The 19,994-nt window shown below is 46.8% G+C and overlaps 11 protein-coding genes across 11 annotated transcripts; 6 read left to right on the forward strand and 5 right to left on the reverse strand.

Moving 5' to 3' along the window:
- Positions 1-115: 115 nt before the first annotated feature.
- Bathy17g01990 (predicted protein) lies at positions 116-1,273 on the forward strand (the record flags this gene model as incomplete). The annotated part of the gene is made up of 1 exon (XM_007508348.1): positions 116-1,273. The coding sequence occupies one exon, from the start codon at positions 116-118 to the stop codon at positions 1,271-1,273; it is 1,158 nt and encodes a 385-aa protein (XP_007508410.1).
- Positions 1,274-1,354: 81 nt separating this feature from the next.
- Positions 1,355-2,866, reverse strand: Bathy17g02000 (predicted protein; the record flags this gene model as incomplete). The annotated part of the gene is made up of 1 exon (XM_007508371.1): positions 1,355-2,866. The coding sequence occupies one exon, from the start codon at positions 2,864-2,866 to the stop codon at positions 1,355-1,357; it is 1,512 nt and encodes a 503-aa protein (XP_007508433.1).
- Positions 2,867-3,187: 321 nt separating this feature from the next.
- Positions 3,188-4,966, reverse strand: Bathy17g02010 (predicted protein; the record flags this gene model as incomplete). The annotated part of the gene is made up of 1 exon (XM_007508352.1): positions 3,188-4,966. One exon carries the CDS (start codon positions 4,964-4,966, stop codon positions 3,188-3,190), a length of 1,779 nt encoding a protein of 592 aa, XP_007508414.1.
- A 461-nt stretch (positions 4,967-5,427) lies between these two features.
- Bathy17g02020 (predicted protein) lies at positions 5,428-6,537 on the forward strand (the record flags this gene model as incomplete). The annotated part of the gene is made up of 1 exon (XM_007508306.1): positions 5,428-6,537. The coding sequence occupies one exon, from the start codon at positions 5,428-5,430 to the stop codon at positions 6,535-6,537; it is 1,110 nt and encodes a 369-aa protein (XP_007508368.1).
- Positions 6,538-6,690: 153 nt separating this feature from the next.
- Bathy17g02030 (predicted protein) lies at positions 6,691-7,314 on the reverse strand (the record flags this gene model as incomplete). The annotated part of the gene is made up of 1 exon (XM_007508355.1): positions 6,691-7,314. The coding sequence occupies one exon, from the start codon at positions 7,312-7,314 to the stop codon at positions 6,691-6,693; it is 624 nt and encodes a 207-aa protein (XP_007508417.1).
- Positions 7,315-7,466: 152 nt separating this feature from the next.
- Positions 7,467-10,518, forward strand: Bathy17g02040 (predicted protein; the record flags this gene model as incomplete). The annotated part of the gene is made up of 2 exons (XM_007508225.1): positions 7,467-7,520; positions 7,639-10,518. The coding sequence occupies 2 exons, from the start codon at positions 7,467-7,469 to the stop codon at positions 10,516-10,518; spliced, it is 2,934 nt and encodes a 977-aa protein (XP_007508287.1).
- Positions 10,519-10,624: 106 nt separating this feature from the next.
- Bathy17g02050 lies at positions 10,625-11,530 on the reverse strand (the record flags this gene model as incomplete). The annotated part of the gene is made up of 1 exon (XM_007508412.1): positions 10,625-11,530. One exon carries the CDS (start codon positions 11,528-11,530, stop codon positions 10,625-10,627), a length of 906 nt encoding a protein of 301 aa, XP_007508474.1.
- Positions 11,531-12,165: 635 nt separating this feature from the next.
- Bathy17g02060 (predicted protein) lies at positions 12,166-13,773 on the forward strand (the record flags this gene model as incomplete). The annotated part of the gene is made up of 1 exon (XM_007508214.1): positions 12,166-13,773. One exon carries the CDS (start codon positions 12,166-12,168, stop codon positions 13,771-13,773), a length of 1,608 nt encoding a protein of 535 aa, XP_007508276.1.
- Positions 13,774-14,168: 395 nt separating this feature from the next.
- Positions 14,169-15,332, forward strand: Bathy17g02070 (predicted protein; the record flags this gene model as incomplete). The annotated part of the gene is made up of 1 exon (XM_007508382.1): positions 14,169-15,332. One exon carries the CDS (start codon positions 14,169-14,171, stop codon positions 15,330-15,332), a length of 1,164 nt encoding a protein of 387 aa, XP_007508444.1.
- A 192-nt stretch (positions 15,333-15,524) lies between these two features.
- Positions 15,525-18,257, forward strand: Bathy17g02080 (transketolase; the record flags this gene model as incomplete). Its single annotated transcript, XM_007508313.1, has 3 exons — positions 15,525-15,636; positions 15,717-15,806; positions 16,258-18,257. The coding sequence occupies 3 exons, from the start codon at positions 15,525-15,527 to the stop codon at positions 18,255-18,257; spliced, it is 2,202 nt and encodes a 733-aa protein (XP_007508375.1).
- A 155-nt stretch (positions 18,258-18,412) lies between these two features.
- Bathy17g02090 (signal recognition particle-docking protein FtsY) lies at positions 18,413-19,423 on the reverse strand (the record flags this gene model as incomplete). The annotated part of the gene is made up of 1 exon (XM_007508244.1): positions 18,413-19,423. One exon carries the CDS (start codon positions 19,421-19,423, stop codon positions 18,413-18,415), a length of 1,011 nt encoding a protein of 336 aa, XP_007508306.1.
- Positions 19,424-19,994: the final 571 nt, after the last annotated feature.

Raw genomic sequence — 19,994 nt, forward strand, 5'->3', positions numbered from 1 at the left:
TACTTTTCTTTTCACCTCTTCTTCAAAAGTTCTTCCAAAAATTCACTCCTCATCTCCAAAAACAAACGCGAAAGAGAGAAGGAAAGAGAGCTCTCGAACGAGAGGATTAAATCAAATGCACGTCACCAACGTCGGTGGTTCGTTAACCACAGCGGTGTGTCTGTCGCTCATCGCGTGGTCTGTTCGCGTTTTAAGGTCGTCCAAACCGAATCTTTTGAAAGACTTGCAAAGTCATTTGAAGAACAAATCAGCGGACGATGGAACGAACGAAAACAAATCAACGTCCATCAACTCCATCAAACAAAAAGCTCGCAACGCGGCTCGACACGAGAGTTACGCGCGTTTATCCCCAGTCGCATTTTGGCTTTTGGTGGAAACAAAACCCGTGGAGTTTTTCATCGTCGACGTGAGCGATCGAAGCGAAAATTCAGACTTGGTTCGAGCTTTGCAAAGACGGTTCATAAGCGAAGAGAAAGAAGAGGAAGCAACCACGAAAAACAAATCTCTGTATTACGTTCGAATGGATTTGAGCGAAGTTCAGTTGCTCCTCAGGAACAGAAACTCGCCGTCGGCCACCTCGTCGATGTTTCATAAGCGGTACCCGAGAACGAAAACTCCCGGATTGCGAAGCAACTTGATATTCGTCTCGCCGCACGGCAAGCACGCCGCGCAAGCCGCCGCGCAAGCCTCGAGTCTAGGCTTCTCTCGGTGCAGCACAGTCGTCGGAGGAATGGTGTCGTTAATTCCATTGTTAGATTCGGACATGAAATCGTTACTTTCCGAGGAAGACGTTTCGTTATCTCGAGATGCGTTTATGACTTTATTGGAAAGCTCGCACCTTCTCTCCACCGGCGCCGCTGTCATCATAGACATACGAAGATACGACGAAAGAGTGTACTACGGATCCATCAGAGGTACAGTGCACATGCTCGTCGATCATATTCCGAAAGCGTTGTTATTAGGCGACGAGGATTGGTTCCGATCGTTTCGATTCCCGAAACCAAAACCGGAAACGTTTGTCGTTTTATTAACGAGCTCTGCGTCCAGAGCGAACTGGGCGAGGCAAGTGTTCAGCGACGCCGGCGTGACGAACGTGAAAACGTACACGGTCGAAAACGGCTTCGCGTGGGCGCAACACTCCAGATGTACGAAATACGAAATGTTCGAAGAAGGCGAGAAGCCTCCGGAGATTATGGATTTGGGGAATAACTTGCCTTTCTCTCGCGCCAAAGGCGAAGGCGAATTGAGGATAGAAAACGTGTTAGTCAGTTAGAAGTAGCATTTATTAGATAGCGCAGAAGTAGTAATAGTAGATGGAGTAGCAGCAGTTAAATATGCTATCAATGAAATCGTATTAAAACGCGCTATTTCGATTTCTCGAATCATCTACTACGTCCTTAATTCCTCGATACACTAACCCAATACTCCTCCCCAAGACGACCATGAGGAGGTACGTGGCTACTTTAGTCGCGTTTCGCCACGCCTGAAACAAAACGGGCACGAAAACATCCAAGGCTTCGAGGACGATGGAAACCAGGTATCGCATACCTCTTAATTTCTCCAACTCGTTGACTCTTTGCATGAAGAGAGTTCGTTTGATCAATTGATCCGTCTCCGCGTAATAGCCGTACAATTCAAACCTATCCGAGAAAATGTTTTCCACGTCCCGATAGTTATCGAAGAGAAACTTGGAAAATCTCTGTTGGTTGCGAAACTTGTTCAAAATTCTTGAAGACTTCAAGTTTGAGACGAGACCAAAAGCGTTCGTCGATAACACGGCTTTCGTAATCCCCTCCGAAAGCGAAACGGACATATCCTCGATGATCGACAACGTTACCACCGCTAAAGGGTGCAAATTATTAGTATTCGTTGACGAGACTCTTTTAGCTTCGAACTCCGCTTGGATGCTAAAATCTCTTCTCGAAGACGAGATGGCAAACTCCTCCTCGTTTTCCGACAGATACAAAAGCGTGTTCTTATACAGACTGACTTTCGGAGAAGCACACACGTCTCGCAGAATATCTTCCGTCATTCGTTTCGTCAAAAGAATTTCATTTGGTAATACCCCGGAGGCTTCTTCGAAAACCTTCTCGATGACATTCTTCGCGAGCGCTTTGAAATCGACAGTCCTACCCAACTCTTTTTCAATCGCTTGGCGAACAGTTGCGCTTAAATCTCGTCTCTGTTCTCTTTTCAAAGCTTGGAATTCGAACATTGGAGATGTATCCATAGCGCTTCCTGCCGATGGCGCATCCGTCGCGTCGTCCCACCACCCTCGCTCCAACACTTTCTCCATCATCAACGACCCGAGCAGCGCACCTTTCTGCGCTATTTCCATGGAAACCAAGTCTCTCGTTTCTCGATCAGTTTCGTACGTTTGCGCGCACACGAGGGTGTAATTTTCTTCTCCGTCGTTGTCGTCTTCAATCATCATATCTTCTATTTCAATGTCATTTTTGCTCCTTCTTCTTCTTCTTCTCGTCGTTGTTCTGAGGTTCTTTTCTTCTCGGTGTTTTTGGTCGTCGTCGACGTCCACGACTCGAGTGATTCGATAGGATTGCACGTGCTTCACAAACGTATCCGCGTTTTCTTGCAAACTATGTATATATTTGACACCAGAGAAGAAAGAATTATTATTATTCACAGAAGAATTGTCGTCGTTGTCGTCTTCAAAATTCGCTTTTGTTCTGAAATTCTTCCTCCTATACGTCTTCTTTTTAGTATGTTCTTGTTCAAAATGTGGTTGACAGAAATGAAGTCTTCTTTGCGCCACCGAGTTTGACGAGTTTGACTTCGATTTCGAGTTGTTTACAGAAGAAGAAGAAGATGATGGTGACATATATATCCTCGATGGAACCATCGCCATCATTTTCGTTAGTGTTGGTATAAGAGAGGCAAAAAATTGAGGTTTTCTTTTGCCAACAAAAAGGAGTTGAGTTTTGTCAAGAGTTTTGTGGAAAAAGAGAAAACAAAGGAAAAGAAAAACTCGAAAAAAAGAAGCTAAACTTCTATTCTAAACTTTTATCTTTCAAAATTCTCTTTCTCTTCTTTCTCAAGTAGTAGCATTACAATAGTGTCTCTCATCAGCCAGCGACCGACTGCTCAAAAAGACTTTCTTCTTTATATTCGTCGTGGTAGTATATCTTCTTCTTCTATTCCATCTTTTTCTTCTTCTATTTTCTTAGTATTATTGCAAATTGAACATGCGTCTGGCCAAGTTTCTTTGGATCGACCACGAGTCAACGCCGTCAGCAGCCGCGTTCGCTTGCGAGTTCATGGACGTCTTCGCGATGTCCACTTGTAAAGCGAGTTCGTTGTTTCTGTGACGAACAGTCGTAATGTCTCCAATTTGATCAGCAGTCCCCATATCTTTCACAAATTTCATAAACTGGATGAATATACCCGGCAACGTGCGGTAGCTCGCATAGTTCACGCCAAATTTTGCCGCCTCTTCTCTGACAATTTTCGCAATGGCTGGGTAGTGGACGAAGCAAATCGCAGGGAACAAGTGGTGCTCCACTTGCAAATTCAACCCACCGGTAAAGAAGTTTCCAATTCTCCCGCCCCAATCCGCGGATGTTACTAATTGCTGGACGCCCCAATCTCTTTCCCAAGCTTCACCGCCGGTATCTTCCGGAACTTTCGCTTCCGCGACGTTGTGAGAAACGGCAAATGTACACGCCAGCACCATACCTTGAACGGCAACGAACGAAGCAATGCCGGCGAGAACAGCAGACGTGGCGTGATTCGCTAACGGTGCCAAAAGCAAACCAAAGTGGGCAATTTTGCCGATAACCACAGTAGATAACTCTAAAGCAGTCGCCCCGTGCAACTTTGCACCTTCGGTGTCTTTTGTGAACAAACCGACAATATCGCCAACTTGAAACGCGACTTGCAACAATGGAAACGCGAGGAACAAGTACAGGTGTTGAAATTTGTGGAACCATTTTCTTTCTCTTCTGGCATCAAAGCGTAACAACGGCATCGCCGTGAAGACATCTTGATCCAACGCGTTGTCGTTGCAGTGGATGTGATGAGAAACTTGGTGGTGGTACCTCCACATCAACGAAGATCCGCCGATTAAATCGTCCGTCAAGCCTAACAAATTGTTCACGACTGGCGACGGACTCATGGCGCCGTGGTTGGCGCAATGCTGGACGGTCAGACCGATCCATGCGCCGGAAAGTCCGAGCAACGCGCCGGCTAACAAGGATGGAAACGCGTAATAAATCGAATACGCAAACACGGCAAAACCCAAAATCACGCACGTGGCAAAGTCCCCACCTTGTCTGTGCTTATTCTTACCTTCCTCCGGAAACAATTCCGTGCGAACTCTGGTTCTAATCGAGTTATATAACGGCGAATCGTTCGGTCTCGGCGACTTTGGCACCGCCTCGACCGGGAAATCTTTCAACACCGGGAGCATGCGAAACCTCGCCACCGCGACTTCCGGTCTCAAGTGATAGGACTCCAACAACGCCGTCGAATCTCTCCCGATGGCTAAATTCAACAACCAGTTCCCTCCCGGATGTTTCTCAAAAAACGGATCTAAATCGTACGCCACGTCTCTGTATATCGTCCATCTTTTCTCCTTCCACTTTGGATCTGTCCACGGGTCCTCTTTCCCCGGTATCGCAACGTCCGGTCTTGGCGCTTCCACTTTGCCAAAGACACCCGGTATGGCAACCGCGGCGTTTTTCAAAGACGCGCGTCCTCTCTTTTGTTGTTGTTGTTGTTGTTGCGTAATACTTTTGGCAATCACTCCTCTCGTTTGTTTTCTTCTTTTTGACGACGACGACGACGACGATGGTGACGTCTCTTCTTCTGGTGTTCGTACGTTCATAAAAATCACGCGTTTCTTTCTCCCGGTGCTCGTGCTCGTCGATCCTCCTCTGCTGTTTCTGTTTCTGTTGTTGTTGATGGACAACGAGCGACTACTGAAAGCGCTATTACTGCTGCAACGCATCATCATCATCCTCCTCCTCAACCTGTGTGTTGTTTGTTTCTCTTTTCTTTCCTTTTTTTCTGATGAAGAGAAGGGTGACAACGAAACAAAGATGAGGAGACAAGAGAGATTTCCAGATTTCCATCCGTTTTCGTGGTTTAAAAAAAAGGAGAGATTTTCTTCTCAAGCTTCTCAAATTCTTCTCTCTCTCGTCAGTCAGGTCTCTCGTCGTTTCCTCAGAACTCTCTTTCAGTCTCTCTTGCGTGTGAGTCTCTTCTGTCTGTGTTCACACGCACACAGGTGGTACGCACAAGAGCTACTCGACGTAAACAGCACACAGAGTAAGAGAGAGAGAGAGAGTATTATATTAGAGCAGAGAGTAAAGAGATAAGAGAGAGAGTGGAATAAAATCTTCTCGCGAGGGTGGTAAAAAACGCATTTGTTGTTGTTGTTGTTGTTGTTGTTGTTGTTTGTTCCTTTAAATGAGTTGCGTTATCGCGGACAGACTGTTCTCCTCGACGACGTGTTCGTCGTCGTCGTCGTCGTCGTCTTTTCAAGCGATAAGATCACAACGAGGACAGAGAAAGGCGATCGCGGGGTCGTCGTCGACGTTTTATAATGTATTCAACAGCAGCAAAGGACGAGGACGAGGACGGAGAGGAGGAGAAGGCCACTCGCACACTTATCTCTCATCTTCTTGTCGTCATCCTCGTCCTCATCATCATCGGATGATGTTTTTTGAGAACACGACGCAAACACGCGTAACAACAAATACAATAACGACGACAACAGGAAAGAAGAAGACAAAGAAGAACAGATCATCGATCAGAACGAGCGCTTTATTCGATCCGCTAAAGTTTGATCCAGACCGAGTCTCCGTATCTTTCTGCGAAGATTCCGTCCTGAACGATTCGCCCACTTCGTTGTTGAAACCGAGAAGATACACTTTGACGCACAACGATTTGACGAGACATTTAACGCTATCGGTCTCCAAAGAGTTTAACGAAACGCAAACGAGTATTTGGTATACGAAATTGTTGAGAGACGAAGTTTTAGCGGAATGGCGATCGGATGGATTGCACGTGTTTTGTCAAGTCTCGGCGGACGGCGCGTGGTGGATCCGATGGGCGGCGCCGCTCAGAGCGATTGTGTTCAGACAAAAACTTCCTTTAGTTTTGGACACTTTGCGGTACGCGGAGAGAAATTTGTTTCAGAAACATCCAGAGTTATTAGAAACGCCAGTGTACGTAAACTTTAGTTCAGTAGAATCAGCGAGAAAGAACCGCGGAGAGAGCGATAAGGAGTATTGGGGACTCCTTAAAGACGCCGGGGGGAAAAATGAGTTGAGATTGAAAGTGAATGAAAGGAACGACGAGGTGGATGGATCATCTTCGTCGTCGTCGTCGTCAGTAGCAGCAGCAGGGGCAGGAGAAGATGACTTGGAAACTATGCTGGAGCTTTCGCGAGCCAGAGCGGAGAAGGAATCCGTTCCCCCTCAATATCAGCGGGAAGAGTTTGAGTTACCTTTGAACACTATCAACAGCGTGAACGAGGAAGAGAAGGAAAACATAGCGAGCAGCAAACCTCGGTGATAACCCACACTATGATAATAATAATAATAATAATAGTATTTTGTGCTAATTTAATAATGATTACAGCAGTTCTATAGAATCTAACTAAAGTTTGTCGTACGCGGGGAGCGAGCGAATACTAGGACGGCAAACAAGGCTTTCATCAAAACTCACTCAAGTCTTACCAGCCGCCAACATTTCTTTCTCCTTCCGTTTCTTCGCTCTCTGCCGAGCTTTCGCGGAAAGTTTATGCTTGTGTCCTTGTTTCTTCTTCACTCCTCCTTCGGTTACCGAGTTCTCTCTGGCTTCGATATTTTTCAGTCCTACGTGTGTCTTCGCCGTGTGTTGTTCCCAAGGTTGCGCGTGCGAAATCTCCACGTGTTTCCCGTCTAAATAGTTGAACGGATGTTGATTACAGTTTCTCACCACGTATCTCGCCGTCTCTTTCTTCTCGAATGTTAAGAACGCGTACCCTTTACTCTCGTCCGTGTCTGGATGTCGCGAATGCCAAAGGCGAACTATTTTCCCGTGCGGCTCGAACAGTTCTCTCAGTTGCTCGTCCGTGCACGATTTCGGGAGATATTTTAAGTACACCTCTCTCTTATCCGCAAAGTCCGAAGCTGAACGACCCATATTTGATGATAAAACTTCGTCGCCGAGTTTATTATTTAACGCGCGGCGGCGGCGGTGTGTGCTTTGCACTCTGTTATTTATGATTTGTGGTGTACTGTGATGAGTATTGAGGCCTTGGTGAAAAGGGAAAAAGAGAAAAAAAGCTTGGTTCTCGAGTTCATTCATTTCATTTTTTGTTCATGAAACACAACACACGCACGACAAAACCACAAAATTCGTACGCGCACACATCAAATCAAACCGCCTCATCAGCGCATCACATCTCGCGAAGATCAAACGTGTGATTAAAGTTTGGGTTCGCATTAGAAACGATTAAAATGGCGCCGTACATGGGAACCATCTCCAAACCGGAGAACGCGTTGAAACGAGCGGTAGGTTTTACGATTTCTTCTTCTTCTTTCAAAAACGCAATCGCGCCGCTCTGTTTGCTGCTGTTAAAAAGCACAAAAACTCACCACATTTTTCATCTTCTCTTTTCTTACGTAACAGGAGGAACTCATTAACGTTGGACAACCTTTATCGGCGCTGCAAGCGTTGCACGATGTCGTCACGTCTCGAAGACACCGAACGTGGTCGAAACCTTTGGAGGAAATCATGTTTAAATACGTAGAATTATGCGTGGACTTGAAGAAAGGACGATTGGCCAAAGATGGGTTGATTCAATATCGCATAGCCTGTCAGCAAGTAAATGTGCAGAGTTTGGAGGAAGTCCTGAAGAAGTTTCTGGAATTGGCGACGAAGAAAGTGGAAGACGCAATCGTCGCTGCCGGTGGTTCGACCGATGAGTTGATGCAAGTTGCGGATTTAGAGTTAGAACACACTCCAGAGCAAGTCATGTTGAAAGCGTACACGATGACGCCAGAGGAGTTAGAAGCAGAAGACAACGTCGAGTCGCCAACGCCGTGGTTCAAGTTCCTTTGGGAAACGTACAGAAACTGCTTGGAAGTTTTGCGAAACAACAACAAAATGGAAGCGTTGTATCAGTTGGTGGCTATCGAAGCTTTCAACTTTTGCGTCAAGTACAAGAGAAACTCGGAATTTAGACGTTTGTGCGAAAACTTGCGCTCGCATCTCAATAATCTTTTGAAATACAAAGACCAACGCGATCGACCGGATTTGAATTCAAGAGAAACGCAAGATATTTTGTTGGACATTCGATTTCAGCAACTCGAGGCGAGTTCGCAGTTGGGAATGTGGAACGAAGCGTTTCGATCGGTTGAAGACATTCACGGGTTGATGTTTCTCTTGAAGCGCTCGCCTCGACCGACGTTGATGTCGTCTTATTTTGCCGCGTTGACCAAGGTATTTTTCGTTTCGCAAAACTACCTCTGCAACGCTTACGCGTGGATTAAGTTGTATAACTTATCGAAAGGGTATTTGAAAAACTTGACCGATGAGGATTTGAAGTCGTTAGCGTCTGCGGTTGTCTTGTCCGCCATGTGCATTCCGCCTTACGAGAAAACGCCCTTAGGAAATATTGATGTGGGCGCGAGGCACGAACGAGACTCGAGATTAGCCTCGTTATTGGGATATCAATTAGAAAGTATGCAAGAAGCGAAGAATATCATGTCCAGAGAATTGATCATCAAAGAAATCAAGCGCTCGGGAATGGTTGATAACTGTGCCGAGGAAGTGAGAGATTTGTTCAATATCTTGGAAGACGGTTTTCATCCGCTCGACTTGTGCCAAAAAGCCGAGTCGAAGTTGAAAGCTTTAGAGTCTGTCACATTCAAACTCTCTGCTGAAGTCTCCGTGAAATCCATCGAAGTTTCCGATTTCATTCCGTTGTTGAAAACTTTGTCGGTTTTGCGAATGTTCAATCAGCAATCGAAGGTGTACCGAACGTTGAAGCTCGAAAGAGCGAAGAGCTTGGTCCCATTTCTTCCATATTACGAAGTTGAATTGGCGCTTGTTCGAGCCGTGAAATCAGGGTATCTGTCCTTACGAATCGATCACCAACAACAGATGATTGTTTTTGTTGGCGATGACATCCAGGAAAAGTCCGTGGACGATTATCTCGTCCGAGTTGCGACGACACTTCGCGATGCCTGCCGCGAGTTGACGCCGTCTACGACGGCGGCTTCTGATTTGGACTCGATGAAACGCAAGCGCATAGAAAACGCGGAAGCGATTCGAAGCGCGGTCGAACAAGAGCACAAGCGAGCTTTGGCGAGGAAAGTTATCATCGAAAGACGCAAGGAAGAAGCTGAACGTCTACTCGCGGAGCAAGAGAAGGAAGAAGAGGAAAGACGATTGGCGGCGCAACGCGCTCACGAAGCGGCAGAAGCCAAACGCCTCGAAGTGGAATCTCGTCAACGAGAAGAAAAACGCATTCGCGCCGAAATGGAGGAAAAAGAAAAGGAAGAGGCCTTGGCGTTGCTCGCGGAGCAAGAGAAGAAGAAAGGGAAGAAGATTTCCATCAAGTTGGAAGAAGGTCAAACTTTGGACAAGAGAATTTTGATGGAAACTGCCATCAAAGAACAAATTTCTGAACGTCAACAGATGGAAAAGAAACTTTTGAAGGTCGCCAAAACCATGGATCACTTGGAAAGAGCTAAGAGAGAGGAGATGGTGCCGTTGATTGAGCAAGCGTACGAAGGGCGAAAAGTTGACGACGAAAAGTTTTTCCACGAACAGCAAAAGTTGATAACCGTGAAAACAAAAGCAAAGTGGGAGCAAGATATTGTCGAAAAGAAGAGATTGCAAAAGATGACGGAGACTCAAGCTGCGTTCAAATCTGCAATCATGTTAAGACGCGCGGATGAAATCGCCGCGGCGCAAGCCGAGCGAGAGCGCAAATTAGAAGAGCAGAAGAAGCAACGCAAGGCTGAGCGCGAGATCAAGCGTAGAAAGGCGTACATACGTCGTCTTCAAGAAATGGAATTGGAGGCAAGAGATGAAGCCGAAGCTTTGGAACGCAAGAAGGCCGAAGCTGAGCGTGAAGCTGAGGAAGCGCGAAGACCGTCGAGCAGAGGCGGCGGGGATTCGGACAGAGGAAGTGGATTCGTTCCGCCACATCTTCGCGACCGAGGTGATCGACGTGACGGCAGAGACGACCGAGATGACCGCTCCGGCGGAAGTCGATGGGGTAGAGGCGGCGGTAGAGATGACGATAGACCTCCGAGTCGGGGAACCGACCGATACGAACCTAGAAGAGGAGGATTTGGTGATCGCGACGATAGGCCGCCGAGCCGAGGAGACGATAGATGGGGCGGCGATAGACGAAGAGACGATCGCCCACCAAGTCGTGGCGTAGGTGGTGACAGAAGGGATGACAGAAGGGATGACAGAAGAGATGACAGAAGAGATGACAGAAGGGATGATAGAAGGCCACCGCCATCGCGCGATGAGGGGAAGTCGAGATGGTAATAATCTCGTAAAAATTCATCGTCAGTTGAAAATAGTTCTCACATCAAAGTTGTTCACGTGACCACTTTACTACACCATACTAAAATAAACTACTGCGTATTCGATGTTAATCTGTTGGCATTATTAGAGCGCTGCCGGGTATTCTCCGCTCCAAATCCTTTGCAAAATCGAGTGATTGCGTGTGAAACGTTACCAATATTTTTTGTCCCCCGTTGTCGTCCACTTCTTCCACGTGCTTTTGAATGTTCATGTTCGAGATAGAAGTACACTTATAATAGCTACGAGGATATTTGCTTCCTTTAACAAACTTTTGTCCGTACTTGCGCCACCGCATCTCATCGCTCGTTTTCCCATCGGTTGTGAGAACGACGACTCTAAAACTCGCCGCGTTCTCCTTCGAAGAGTTGCCTCGCAAGTACACCAGAGTCGCGGCATCTCGAGATGTTGTTCTTGTCGTAGAAACTCCTGCCATTCTCTCTTCTCGTTGGTCTGGTTCGCCTTCGTCCTTTTCTTCTTCTTCTTCTTCTTCTTTCTCAGAGAGCGTTTTATTGCTATCGTAAAAATACAGCAAAGGCGAGAAAACTCTTTTGCTCAAAGAGTCTTCTTCTTCTTCTTCTTCTTGGTCTTCTTGGTCTTCTTCCTCGTCCTCCGAGGAGGAAGAGGCGCACAAAGAAGAAGGCTCGTCCTCCTCGTCCTCGTCATCGTGGAACGGCAAGAGCAAACTAATCCTCCCTCGTTCGTCTTCGTCGTCTTCGTCGTCTTCGTCGTCTTCTCTTTGGTGTTGTCTTCGTCGTCGTCGTGTTCGGTTTTGGTGGTGTATTCTCCCGGTCGTCGGCGACTGCAAACACGAAGAAGAGAAGGAAGAAAAAAACCCACACGCGCTGGTCGTGGAGAAGTTCTTCGGAGAGAGAAGAAGCACGGGAGAGGAAGAAGAAAAAGATCCTCGTCGATGCGCTTCTTCTTCTTTTTCTCTTCTTGTTGTTCGCAGTCTCTTTCTCTCCTCGTCGATCATCGTCGTAAAAATCATAGGTCGTCGTCGTCAACACTCTGCGCGCAGAGAGAGAGAGAGAGAGTGTGTGTTGTGTGTTGTGATATTTTTTTCTCTTTCTTTCTCTCTATTTTAGGTCGCAGAAGCGAGTCAAACCACCAAAAATATCTTTAGGAAAAAAGAGAAAAAAACTTGTCTTCTTCTTCTTTCTTCTTCTTCTTCTTCTTTCTTCTTCTTCTTCTTCTTCTTTCAGAGTCAGTCAGAGGGGGGGGTAATCTTTTCTCTCTTTAACTCTCATCATCGTTATAAAAAAAGAGCGTATCTTTCTTTGTTGGGAGAGGAGGAGTTTTAACTCTCTTTTAAGAGAAGAAGCGCTCGAAGAATCGTGCTGCTGCTCTTGAATTATCCGTGTAAAGAAGAAGAAGAGAAGAAGAAGAAGTACAGAGAAAGAGAAGTGGACCGAGCGACTCATTCAGAAGCAGAGAGAAAGAAAGAACGAGACAGAACGCGAAGAAAGCAAAAAAAATCTCTCTTTGTTTTTGATCGACGACAAAACCAGACAGAATCGCGCGCGCGCGCGCGTACTTTCTTTTGAAGAGGAGTAATTTTCGCAGCATCAAAACCATCATCGTCGTCGCGTCGTCGTCTTTTTAGTCGTCATGCTGAAGAACGTGAAGAAGCAGTTGTCCATGGTTGGACGAAAGAACTCTTTCACAAATCAGCAAGGACAAGGAGAAAAAGGAGGAGAAGCGGCACCTTCGTCCCAACAAGGGGGAGAAACTACCACCACCACAAACAACAACGAGAGCGGAGGAGGATCTCCTGGAGAAAGAGACCGATCGTCGCTGACGGCATCGTCCTCGAACTCAAACAAGAAGAAAGACTCGATAACGACGACGACGACGATGACGAAGGCGGGTAGTAGTAATAAGAACAACATCGCTCCTTTAGAGGAGTTGTACGATAAAAATCGACCTCTGTTTCTGTTTCGAGACGTGCCGGCTTCGGACCGACAAAGTTTATTTCGTAAAAAGTTACAGTTGTGCTCGTACGTGTTTGATTTTACCGATCCAACTTCGCACGTTCGAGAGAAAGAAATCAAAAGACAAACGCTGTTAGAACTCGGAGATTACGTCAATCAAGACAACACGGCTAAGTTCACGGACAAGGTGTTTGACGACGTCATGTATATGCTTTCGTGCAATCTCTTTCGAGCGTTGCCGCCGAGAAGCTCGGAACAAACCGGGAACGCCGCTGGAGAACATTTCGATCCCGAAGAAGAAGAACCAAAGTTAGAACCAGCTTGGCCGCACTTACAAATCGTCTACGAGTTTCTGTTGAGGTGCGTGGTGTCCAACGAAGTCGACGCAAAGATTGGGAAAAAATACGTTGACAACGCGTTTGTTTTGAAACTTTTAGAATTGTTCGATTCGGAAGACCCGAGAGAGAGAGATTACTTGAAGACGATTTTGCACAGGATTTACGGAAAATTCATGGTGCATCGACCTTTCATTCGAAAGGCTATCAACAACATATTCTTTAGATTCATATACGAAACGGAAAAACACAACGGCATCGCAGAGTTGTTGGAAATTCTCGGATCGATCATCAACGGGTTCGCGTTACCTTTGAAGGAGGAACACAAGAAGTTTCTCGTCCGCGCTTTACTGCCTTTGCACAAGCCAAAGTGCATGGCGATGTATCATCAGCAATTATTATACTGCGTGACGCAGTTTGTGGAGAAAGATCCGCGTTTGGCGGATCCGGTATTGAAAGGATTATTAAAGTATTGGCCGGTGACAAACTCTCAAAAGGAGGTTTTATTTTTAGGCGAGTTGGAGGAAGTTTTAGAGTTGACGCAACCGCAGGAGTTCACCAAGACGATGATCCCGTTGTTTCAGCAAATTTCGCGATGTGTCGAGTCCAGTCACTTCCAAGTTTCTGAACGAGCGCTTTTCCTTTGGAACAACGATTACATCGTCAACTTAGTCGCGCAGAATAGACACGTGATCGTCCCAGTCGTATTTGGAAGCTTGGAAAGGACGGCGATGACGCACTGGAACGCTTCCGTGAACGGTTTAACCATCAACGTTCGTAAAATGTTACAAGAGTTGGACCCGGAGTTATTCGACGACACGCGTTTGAAGTGGCACGAGAGCCAAGATGAGTTGCAAGCGAAGGAGGAATACAAGAACAAGTGCGTTGAGATTGTGGAGAAGCTCGCGAAGTTGAACACCGACGGTATCAATAATAATAATAATAAATAGACGAGCATATTGAATCATTTTGTTGTTGTTAATATATATATATATACTAATAAATTGCTGCTACATTTCAAATCACATCGAGAGAGAGAAAAGTGTGTGTGCGAATAATACTAAGAGATAAATCTTGTGGCGGTGTACGTTGTTGTTGGAGACTTAAATGAGAGTTGGAGTCTGGAGTCTTTTTCGCTTATTTTTCCAAGAATTTCCATGCACAAAAACACACGTCAGAATATTAATTAAAAAAGGATATGATGATTACTTTTGTCGCAGATGCTTCGTGCGCTCGCGCTGGTGCAACGTCATCGTCGTCGTCTTCATCGTCGTCTTTTTCCGCGCTCCATTTGAGTCTTTGTCTTCGTCGTGGAGGTGGTGGTCGCGGTAAAAAGAGCGCGACGATGAAGTTGTCACGACGTTGTATCAGAGGAAACGCATTATCATCAACAGCCAACAACAACAAGAACAACAACGGAGGAGGACAGAGCGAAATAAGAGTCATCAACAAGAATAATTACGACATGGACCATCCGATGTATTCCTCTCGAAGACTGTACGATACTCCCGACTGCCGAAACTTACTCGTCGTCGGTCCAGGCGTGTTAGGTTCCTTGGTGTGTCAAAAGTGGTTGGAGATGTTCCCGGCGGCTATCGTAGTCGGTCAAACGAACTCGACAAAGAATCACGAAAGTTTAGAAAAGCTGGGAATAACCGCGAGAACAGAGGATACTTTCGAACATTTTGATCCCAAAACGTACCCGTACGTCGTGTTTTCGGCGCCACCGAGCGGTTCGGACGATTATCCAGGAGAAATCAAAAAAGCGTTGGAAAAATGGAACGGGAAGAACGAGTACTCTGGATTCTGCTTCACGTCGTCGAGCGCGGTGTTTCCAGACAACATCGATTGCGACGACGATACGGCGACGTTGAAGCTAGGCGCAAATCCACGCGCGGATCGATTATTAAACGCCGAGAATGTGGTTTTAGAACACGAGAATAGAAGAAAAGAAAAAGAAAATAGTGACGACGCCGTCAAAAAAGAAAAAGAAGAAGGAAAGAATGAAAATTATCAAAATAGAGCAGCCGTGCTGCGTTTAGCCGGATTATACCATTCGTTGAGAGGTGCGCACACGTACTTCATGAAAGCAGGTACCATCGAGTCGCGTCCAGACGCGTTGGTGAACTGCATACACTACGAAGATGCGGCTGATTTAGTCGTGAAAGTATTGCTGAGAGAGGATGCGCAAAGAAACGTCTTTCTAGGATGCGACGGTCACCCCATCACTCGAGAAGACGTCGCTACTTGCGCTTTAGAATCTGGATGTTTTGATAATGATGATGATGATAGCGAGGACGGACAAAAGCATAGCAAGCCTGAGTTTACGAAAAGTGAAGGCCCGGTTGGTCGTCGAATGACTTGCGAAGGCACTCGGAAAGCTTTAGGTTGGGCGCCGAAGTTTACTTCGTTCCGTGACTTTTTCGATAAGGAAACGAACAAAGGCAAGGACAGTTTCGCAGAGGAAGCGTCTCCGTTCGGCTGGAACCACTCCTCGAAGACGAGTTAAAACTCTTAATACTAATACTATAATATCATTATTAGTATTATACTTCTTCGTTCTCTCTCTCTTTTTTTTTATTCCTGCGTGGCATCTCTTTGTCCAAAAATCAAAAAATTCCAAGGTTGTTCTTCTCCATCACACCACGTATTTCGCAGAAGGAAAGCATCACTTTTTACGCACACACAGCACACAATTCCAATGTCTGCTATTCAATTTTCATCCCGCGCTGCCGTTGCGCCGAAGATTTCTTTGAAGAAATCTTCGAAGGTTTCCGTGAGAACCGGCGTTCGCGCGCAAGCTGTCGCAGCGCGTAAGTGTTAGCCGTCTCGTTTTCCGAATGTTTTTTTATTATTTTAGCGCGATTTTTCGTCGATTTTTTGTAGGCGAAAGGAAGGACAAACAAAGGGGAGAGGAACATACCGCCGTACAAAAAAGGAGAAATTCGGAGTAATCATCCCGCTCTTTGCGTGCGATTCTTGGGTGAAAAAGAAAGCGAAACGCGGATAAAACGGACGGAAATTACGCGCGAAGATATTCTCTCGCTTTGATTTCCACGTTTTCACCTCTGTTCCGCGTTCGCACGCGCAGAAGCGAGCGCTGTTTCCGATTGCTTTTTTTGTTCTAAAATCTCGCTTTTATTATCCATTGTTGTTGTTGTTGGAAGTGTGTTTCTTGCAAAAAAGAGAAGGAAAAAAAGGAGAACAAAACAGGGGGAAAAAGAGGAAGAGGAAGATAACGTTTTGGTTTTTTTAATGGCGGAGAAAAGAAGAGGAAGATTAGAAGAGGATAAATAAGAAAGAATTCTCATCCGTTCTCTCGTCTCTCGTCGCGCTCGATCGAAGACAGACGAACGAAAGGAAAAATGTAAACGAATAACTAACCGGTTTTGTTTTCTCTCTCTCTCTCTCGTTCCTTTCATCATCGTAAACAGCGGCTGGTGTTTCCGCCGATGCCATCCAAGACTCGATCAACTCCATCCGATTCTTGGCCATCGATGCCATCAACAAGTCTAACTCTGGTCACCCAGGTTTGCCCATGGGCTGCGCGCCGATGGCGTACGTCTTGTACAGAGAAGCGATGAACCACAACCCGAAGGACTTCACGTGGCCGAACAGAGACAGATTTGTCTTGTCTGCCGGTCACGGTTGCATGTTGCAATACTCTTTGATGCACTTGACTGGCTACCCGTCCGTCACGCACGACGACTTGAAGAACTTCAGACAATGGGACTCCATGACCCCGGGTCACCCGGAAAACTTTGTTACGGACGGTATCGAAGTCACCACTGGTCCGCTCGGTATGGGTTTTTGCAACGCCGTTGGTTTGGCGTTGTGCGAAAAGCACTTGGCGGCGAGATTCAACAAGCCGGATGCCACTTTGGTTGACCACTACACGTACTCCATCATGGGCGACGGTTGCAACATGGAAGGTATGTCTGGCGAAGCTGCGTCTTTGGCCGGTCACTGGGGCCTTGGCAAGTTGATCGTCTTCTACGATGACAACAAGATCTCCATCGATGGTCACACCGACATCTCCTTCACGGAGGATGTCTCCGCGAGATACGATGCGTACGGCTGGCACACGCAACACGTCGTTGACGGTAACACCGACATCGATGCGATTCGCAAGGCGATTGAAGCCGCGAAGAAGGACCCGAGACCGTCTTTGATCAAGGTTTCCACCTTGATCGGTTACGGTTCACCGAACAAGGCCGACACTCACGATGTGCACGGCGCTCCGTTGGGCAAGGACGAAACCGAAGCCACGCGTAAGAACTTGAACTGGAAGTACGGTGAATTTGAAATCCCAGAAGCCGTTCAAAAGGCCATGGACTGCAGCGCCAAGGGTGCGGAATTGCAAGCCGAATGGAAGAAGGTCGAGTCCGCGTACGCTTCCAAGTACCCGGAAGACTACGCTGAGTACCAATCCATCACCACCGGTAAGTTGCCGGCTGGCTGGGCTGACTCTTTGCCGTCGTTCACGCCGGAAGACAAGGGCGTCGCGACCAGAATTCACTCCCAAACTGCCTTGAACGCTTTGGGTGGTGCCATTCCGGGCTTTGTTGGCGGTTCCGCCGATCTTGCTCCGTCCAACATGACCTTGATGAAGCAATTTGGTGACTTCCAAAAGGACACGCCGGCGGAACGCAATATCAGATATGGCGTCCGTGAACACGGTATGGCGGCTATCGCCAACGGTATTGCGTTGTACGCGCCGGGTTTCATCTCCTATTGCGCGACCTTCTTTATCTTCTCCGATTACTGCAGATCCGCGATGAGAGTCGCCGCCTTGTCTGGCGCCGGCACCATCTACGTCATGACCCACGATTCCATTGGCGTCGGGGAAGACGGACCGACTCACCAGCCGATTGAGCACTTGGCCTCTTACAGAGCCATGCCGGGTATGCTTATGATGCGTCCGGCCGATGGTAACGAAACCATGGGTGCGTACAAGATCGCCGTTGAAGGTGCCGCCAACAAGAGACCGACGACTTTGGCCTTGTCCAGACAAGTTGTTCCGAACTTGGCGGGTACCACGAAAGAAGGCGTCGCAAAGGGTGCGTACGTCGTCCAAGGTGAAGCCGCCGGTAAACCGGTTGACTGCGTCTTGATGGGTACGGGTACTGAATTGGAGTTGGCGTGCATTGCTGGCGAGAAGCTCGCCGCGGAAGGCAAGAAGGTTCGTGTCGTCTCCATGCCGTGCTGGGAATTGTTCGAAGAACAAGGTGATGCGTACAGAGAGTCGCTCATCCCGTCCGACTGCAAGTGCAGAGTCTCCATCGAAGCTGCCTCCACCTTTGGCTGGGCTAAATACGCGGTCAAATCCATCGGCAGAGATGGCTTCGGCGCCTCCGCCCCGGCCCCGACTATCTACAAAGAGTTCGGCATCACCGCCGATGCGATGGTTGCCGCGGCGAAGTCCTTGATGTAAATTTTTGTTCGCGAACAGCAACAAAAGCAAAAACATTAACAGTAACAGCGTGCGTAAATGTGGTGTAGAGAGGGATAATATTATATATATATAAAAGATAAATACTCATTCTATTTTAAGAACACGCGCGCGAGAAACTTTTAATAAGATATTTTTTATGCGTCCCCCGCCTCCTCCGGAAACAACGCGTCGACGAACGAAAGCGGTTCAAAAACTTGTAAATCTTCCATGGTTTCTCCAACGCCGACAAATTTCACCGGAATTTTCATCTCGTCGACGACGGAGATGACTGCGCCTCCTCTCGCGGTGCCATCCAATTTTGTTAAAATAATCCCGGTCACGCCCAATTGTTGACCAAACTCTCTCGCTTGATTCAACATATTTAAACCAGTCGTACCGTCCAAGACTAACAACACTTCGTGCGGCATCGAGGGTTCTCTTTTTTTAATCGAACTCTTCACGCCGACGAGTTCGTCCATCAGATCCAAGTTCGTGTGCAGTCTTCCTGAAGTGTCCGCTAAAATAACATCGATATCACCCATAGCAATTGCTTCATCCACCGCCTTGTACGAAACCGCTCCAGGTTTTGTGTTTGGCGGACTCTTTGACATAATCGCCCCCGTGCGATCTGCCCAAGTTTGTAACTGCTCCGCAGCAGCCGCACGAAACGTATCACCCGGCACCATCATCACTTTCGCGCCAGCGTTTTTATACCAGTTCGATAACTTTCCAATCGTCGTCGTCTTCCCTCCGCCGTTCACGCCAATGATAAGAACGCAAGTCGGAATCTTCTCGTCATCGGAAACGTTCATTTTCGTCGGATCACCTCCATCGTTAACGAGAATGTTTACGATGGTTTCTTTTAACGCTCGCTTACAATCCTCACCAGTTTTAATCTTCCCGTCTTCCACGAGCTCGCGGATGGTATCTAAAACTTTTCCCGCCGTCTTTGGTCCAAAATCCACCGATAACAACGTCTCCTCCAAGTCGTCTAAAGTATCGTCCAAATCTTCCAATCGCCACAAGCCTAAGATTTCGTCCATATACGACAATTTCTCTCTGGTTTTTGAGGTTCCTGAAATCACTCTGTCAAAGTCCGATTGCGTCTTCTTCTTCAAAACAGACGTCAACTTGGACAAGGAAAAGCCACCACCACCAGAGTGCATAATCACGCTTTTCCCACGAGAAGTTAATTTTGAAGATTGGTTGAGTTTATTACTTCTGCGGCTCGCGTTAAAACTATACTCCTTATTATTGAGATTATTCTTATTATTCGTATTTATTTCTCTCTTTTCTGCTCCTGCTTCTTCTCCTCGTCCTCGGGGTTGCGTCGCACAAGCGGCGACACTAATTTCTCCTCCTCTTCTCCGATGATATCTGTTGGTATCTTTTATCGACGGGAAAGCTAAATTTTTCTTTTTCTTTTGTTGTTGTTGTTGTTGTTGCTTTTTCATCGTCGCTGACAGAGACGACAGAGAAGACGACAGAGAAGAAGTCATTGTCATCATCTTTTCGCGACGATGGTGCGTAGTTTATAAGAGTCTTGAAACCTTTGGGTCCTATGATAGTATTTCAAGGGGGTAGGGGTGGGAGGAGAATATCTCTCTGATGGATAAAAATTGGAAAACAACAAGCTTTTTTTATTGACGCACGCAAAAACAAGAGAGAGAGAAAAAGCTCTTTTTTCGAGCAAAAGAAGAAACCTGAACAACTTTCCTCAAAAAAAGGCACAGAACC

The sequence above is a fragment of the Bathycoccus prasinos genome, assembly GCF_002220235.1.
Source record: "Bathycoccus prasinos genomic : Chromosome_17".
Classification (NCBI taxonomy): domain Eukaryota; kingdom Viridiplantae; phylum Chlorophyta; class Mamiellophyceae; order Mamiellales; family Bathycoccaceae; genus Bathycoccus; species Bathycoccus prasinos.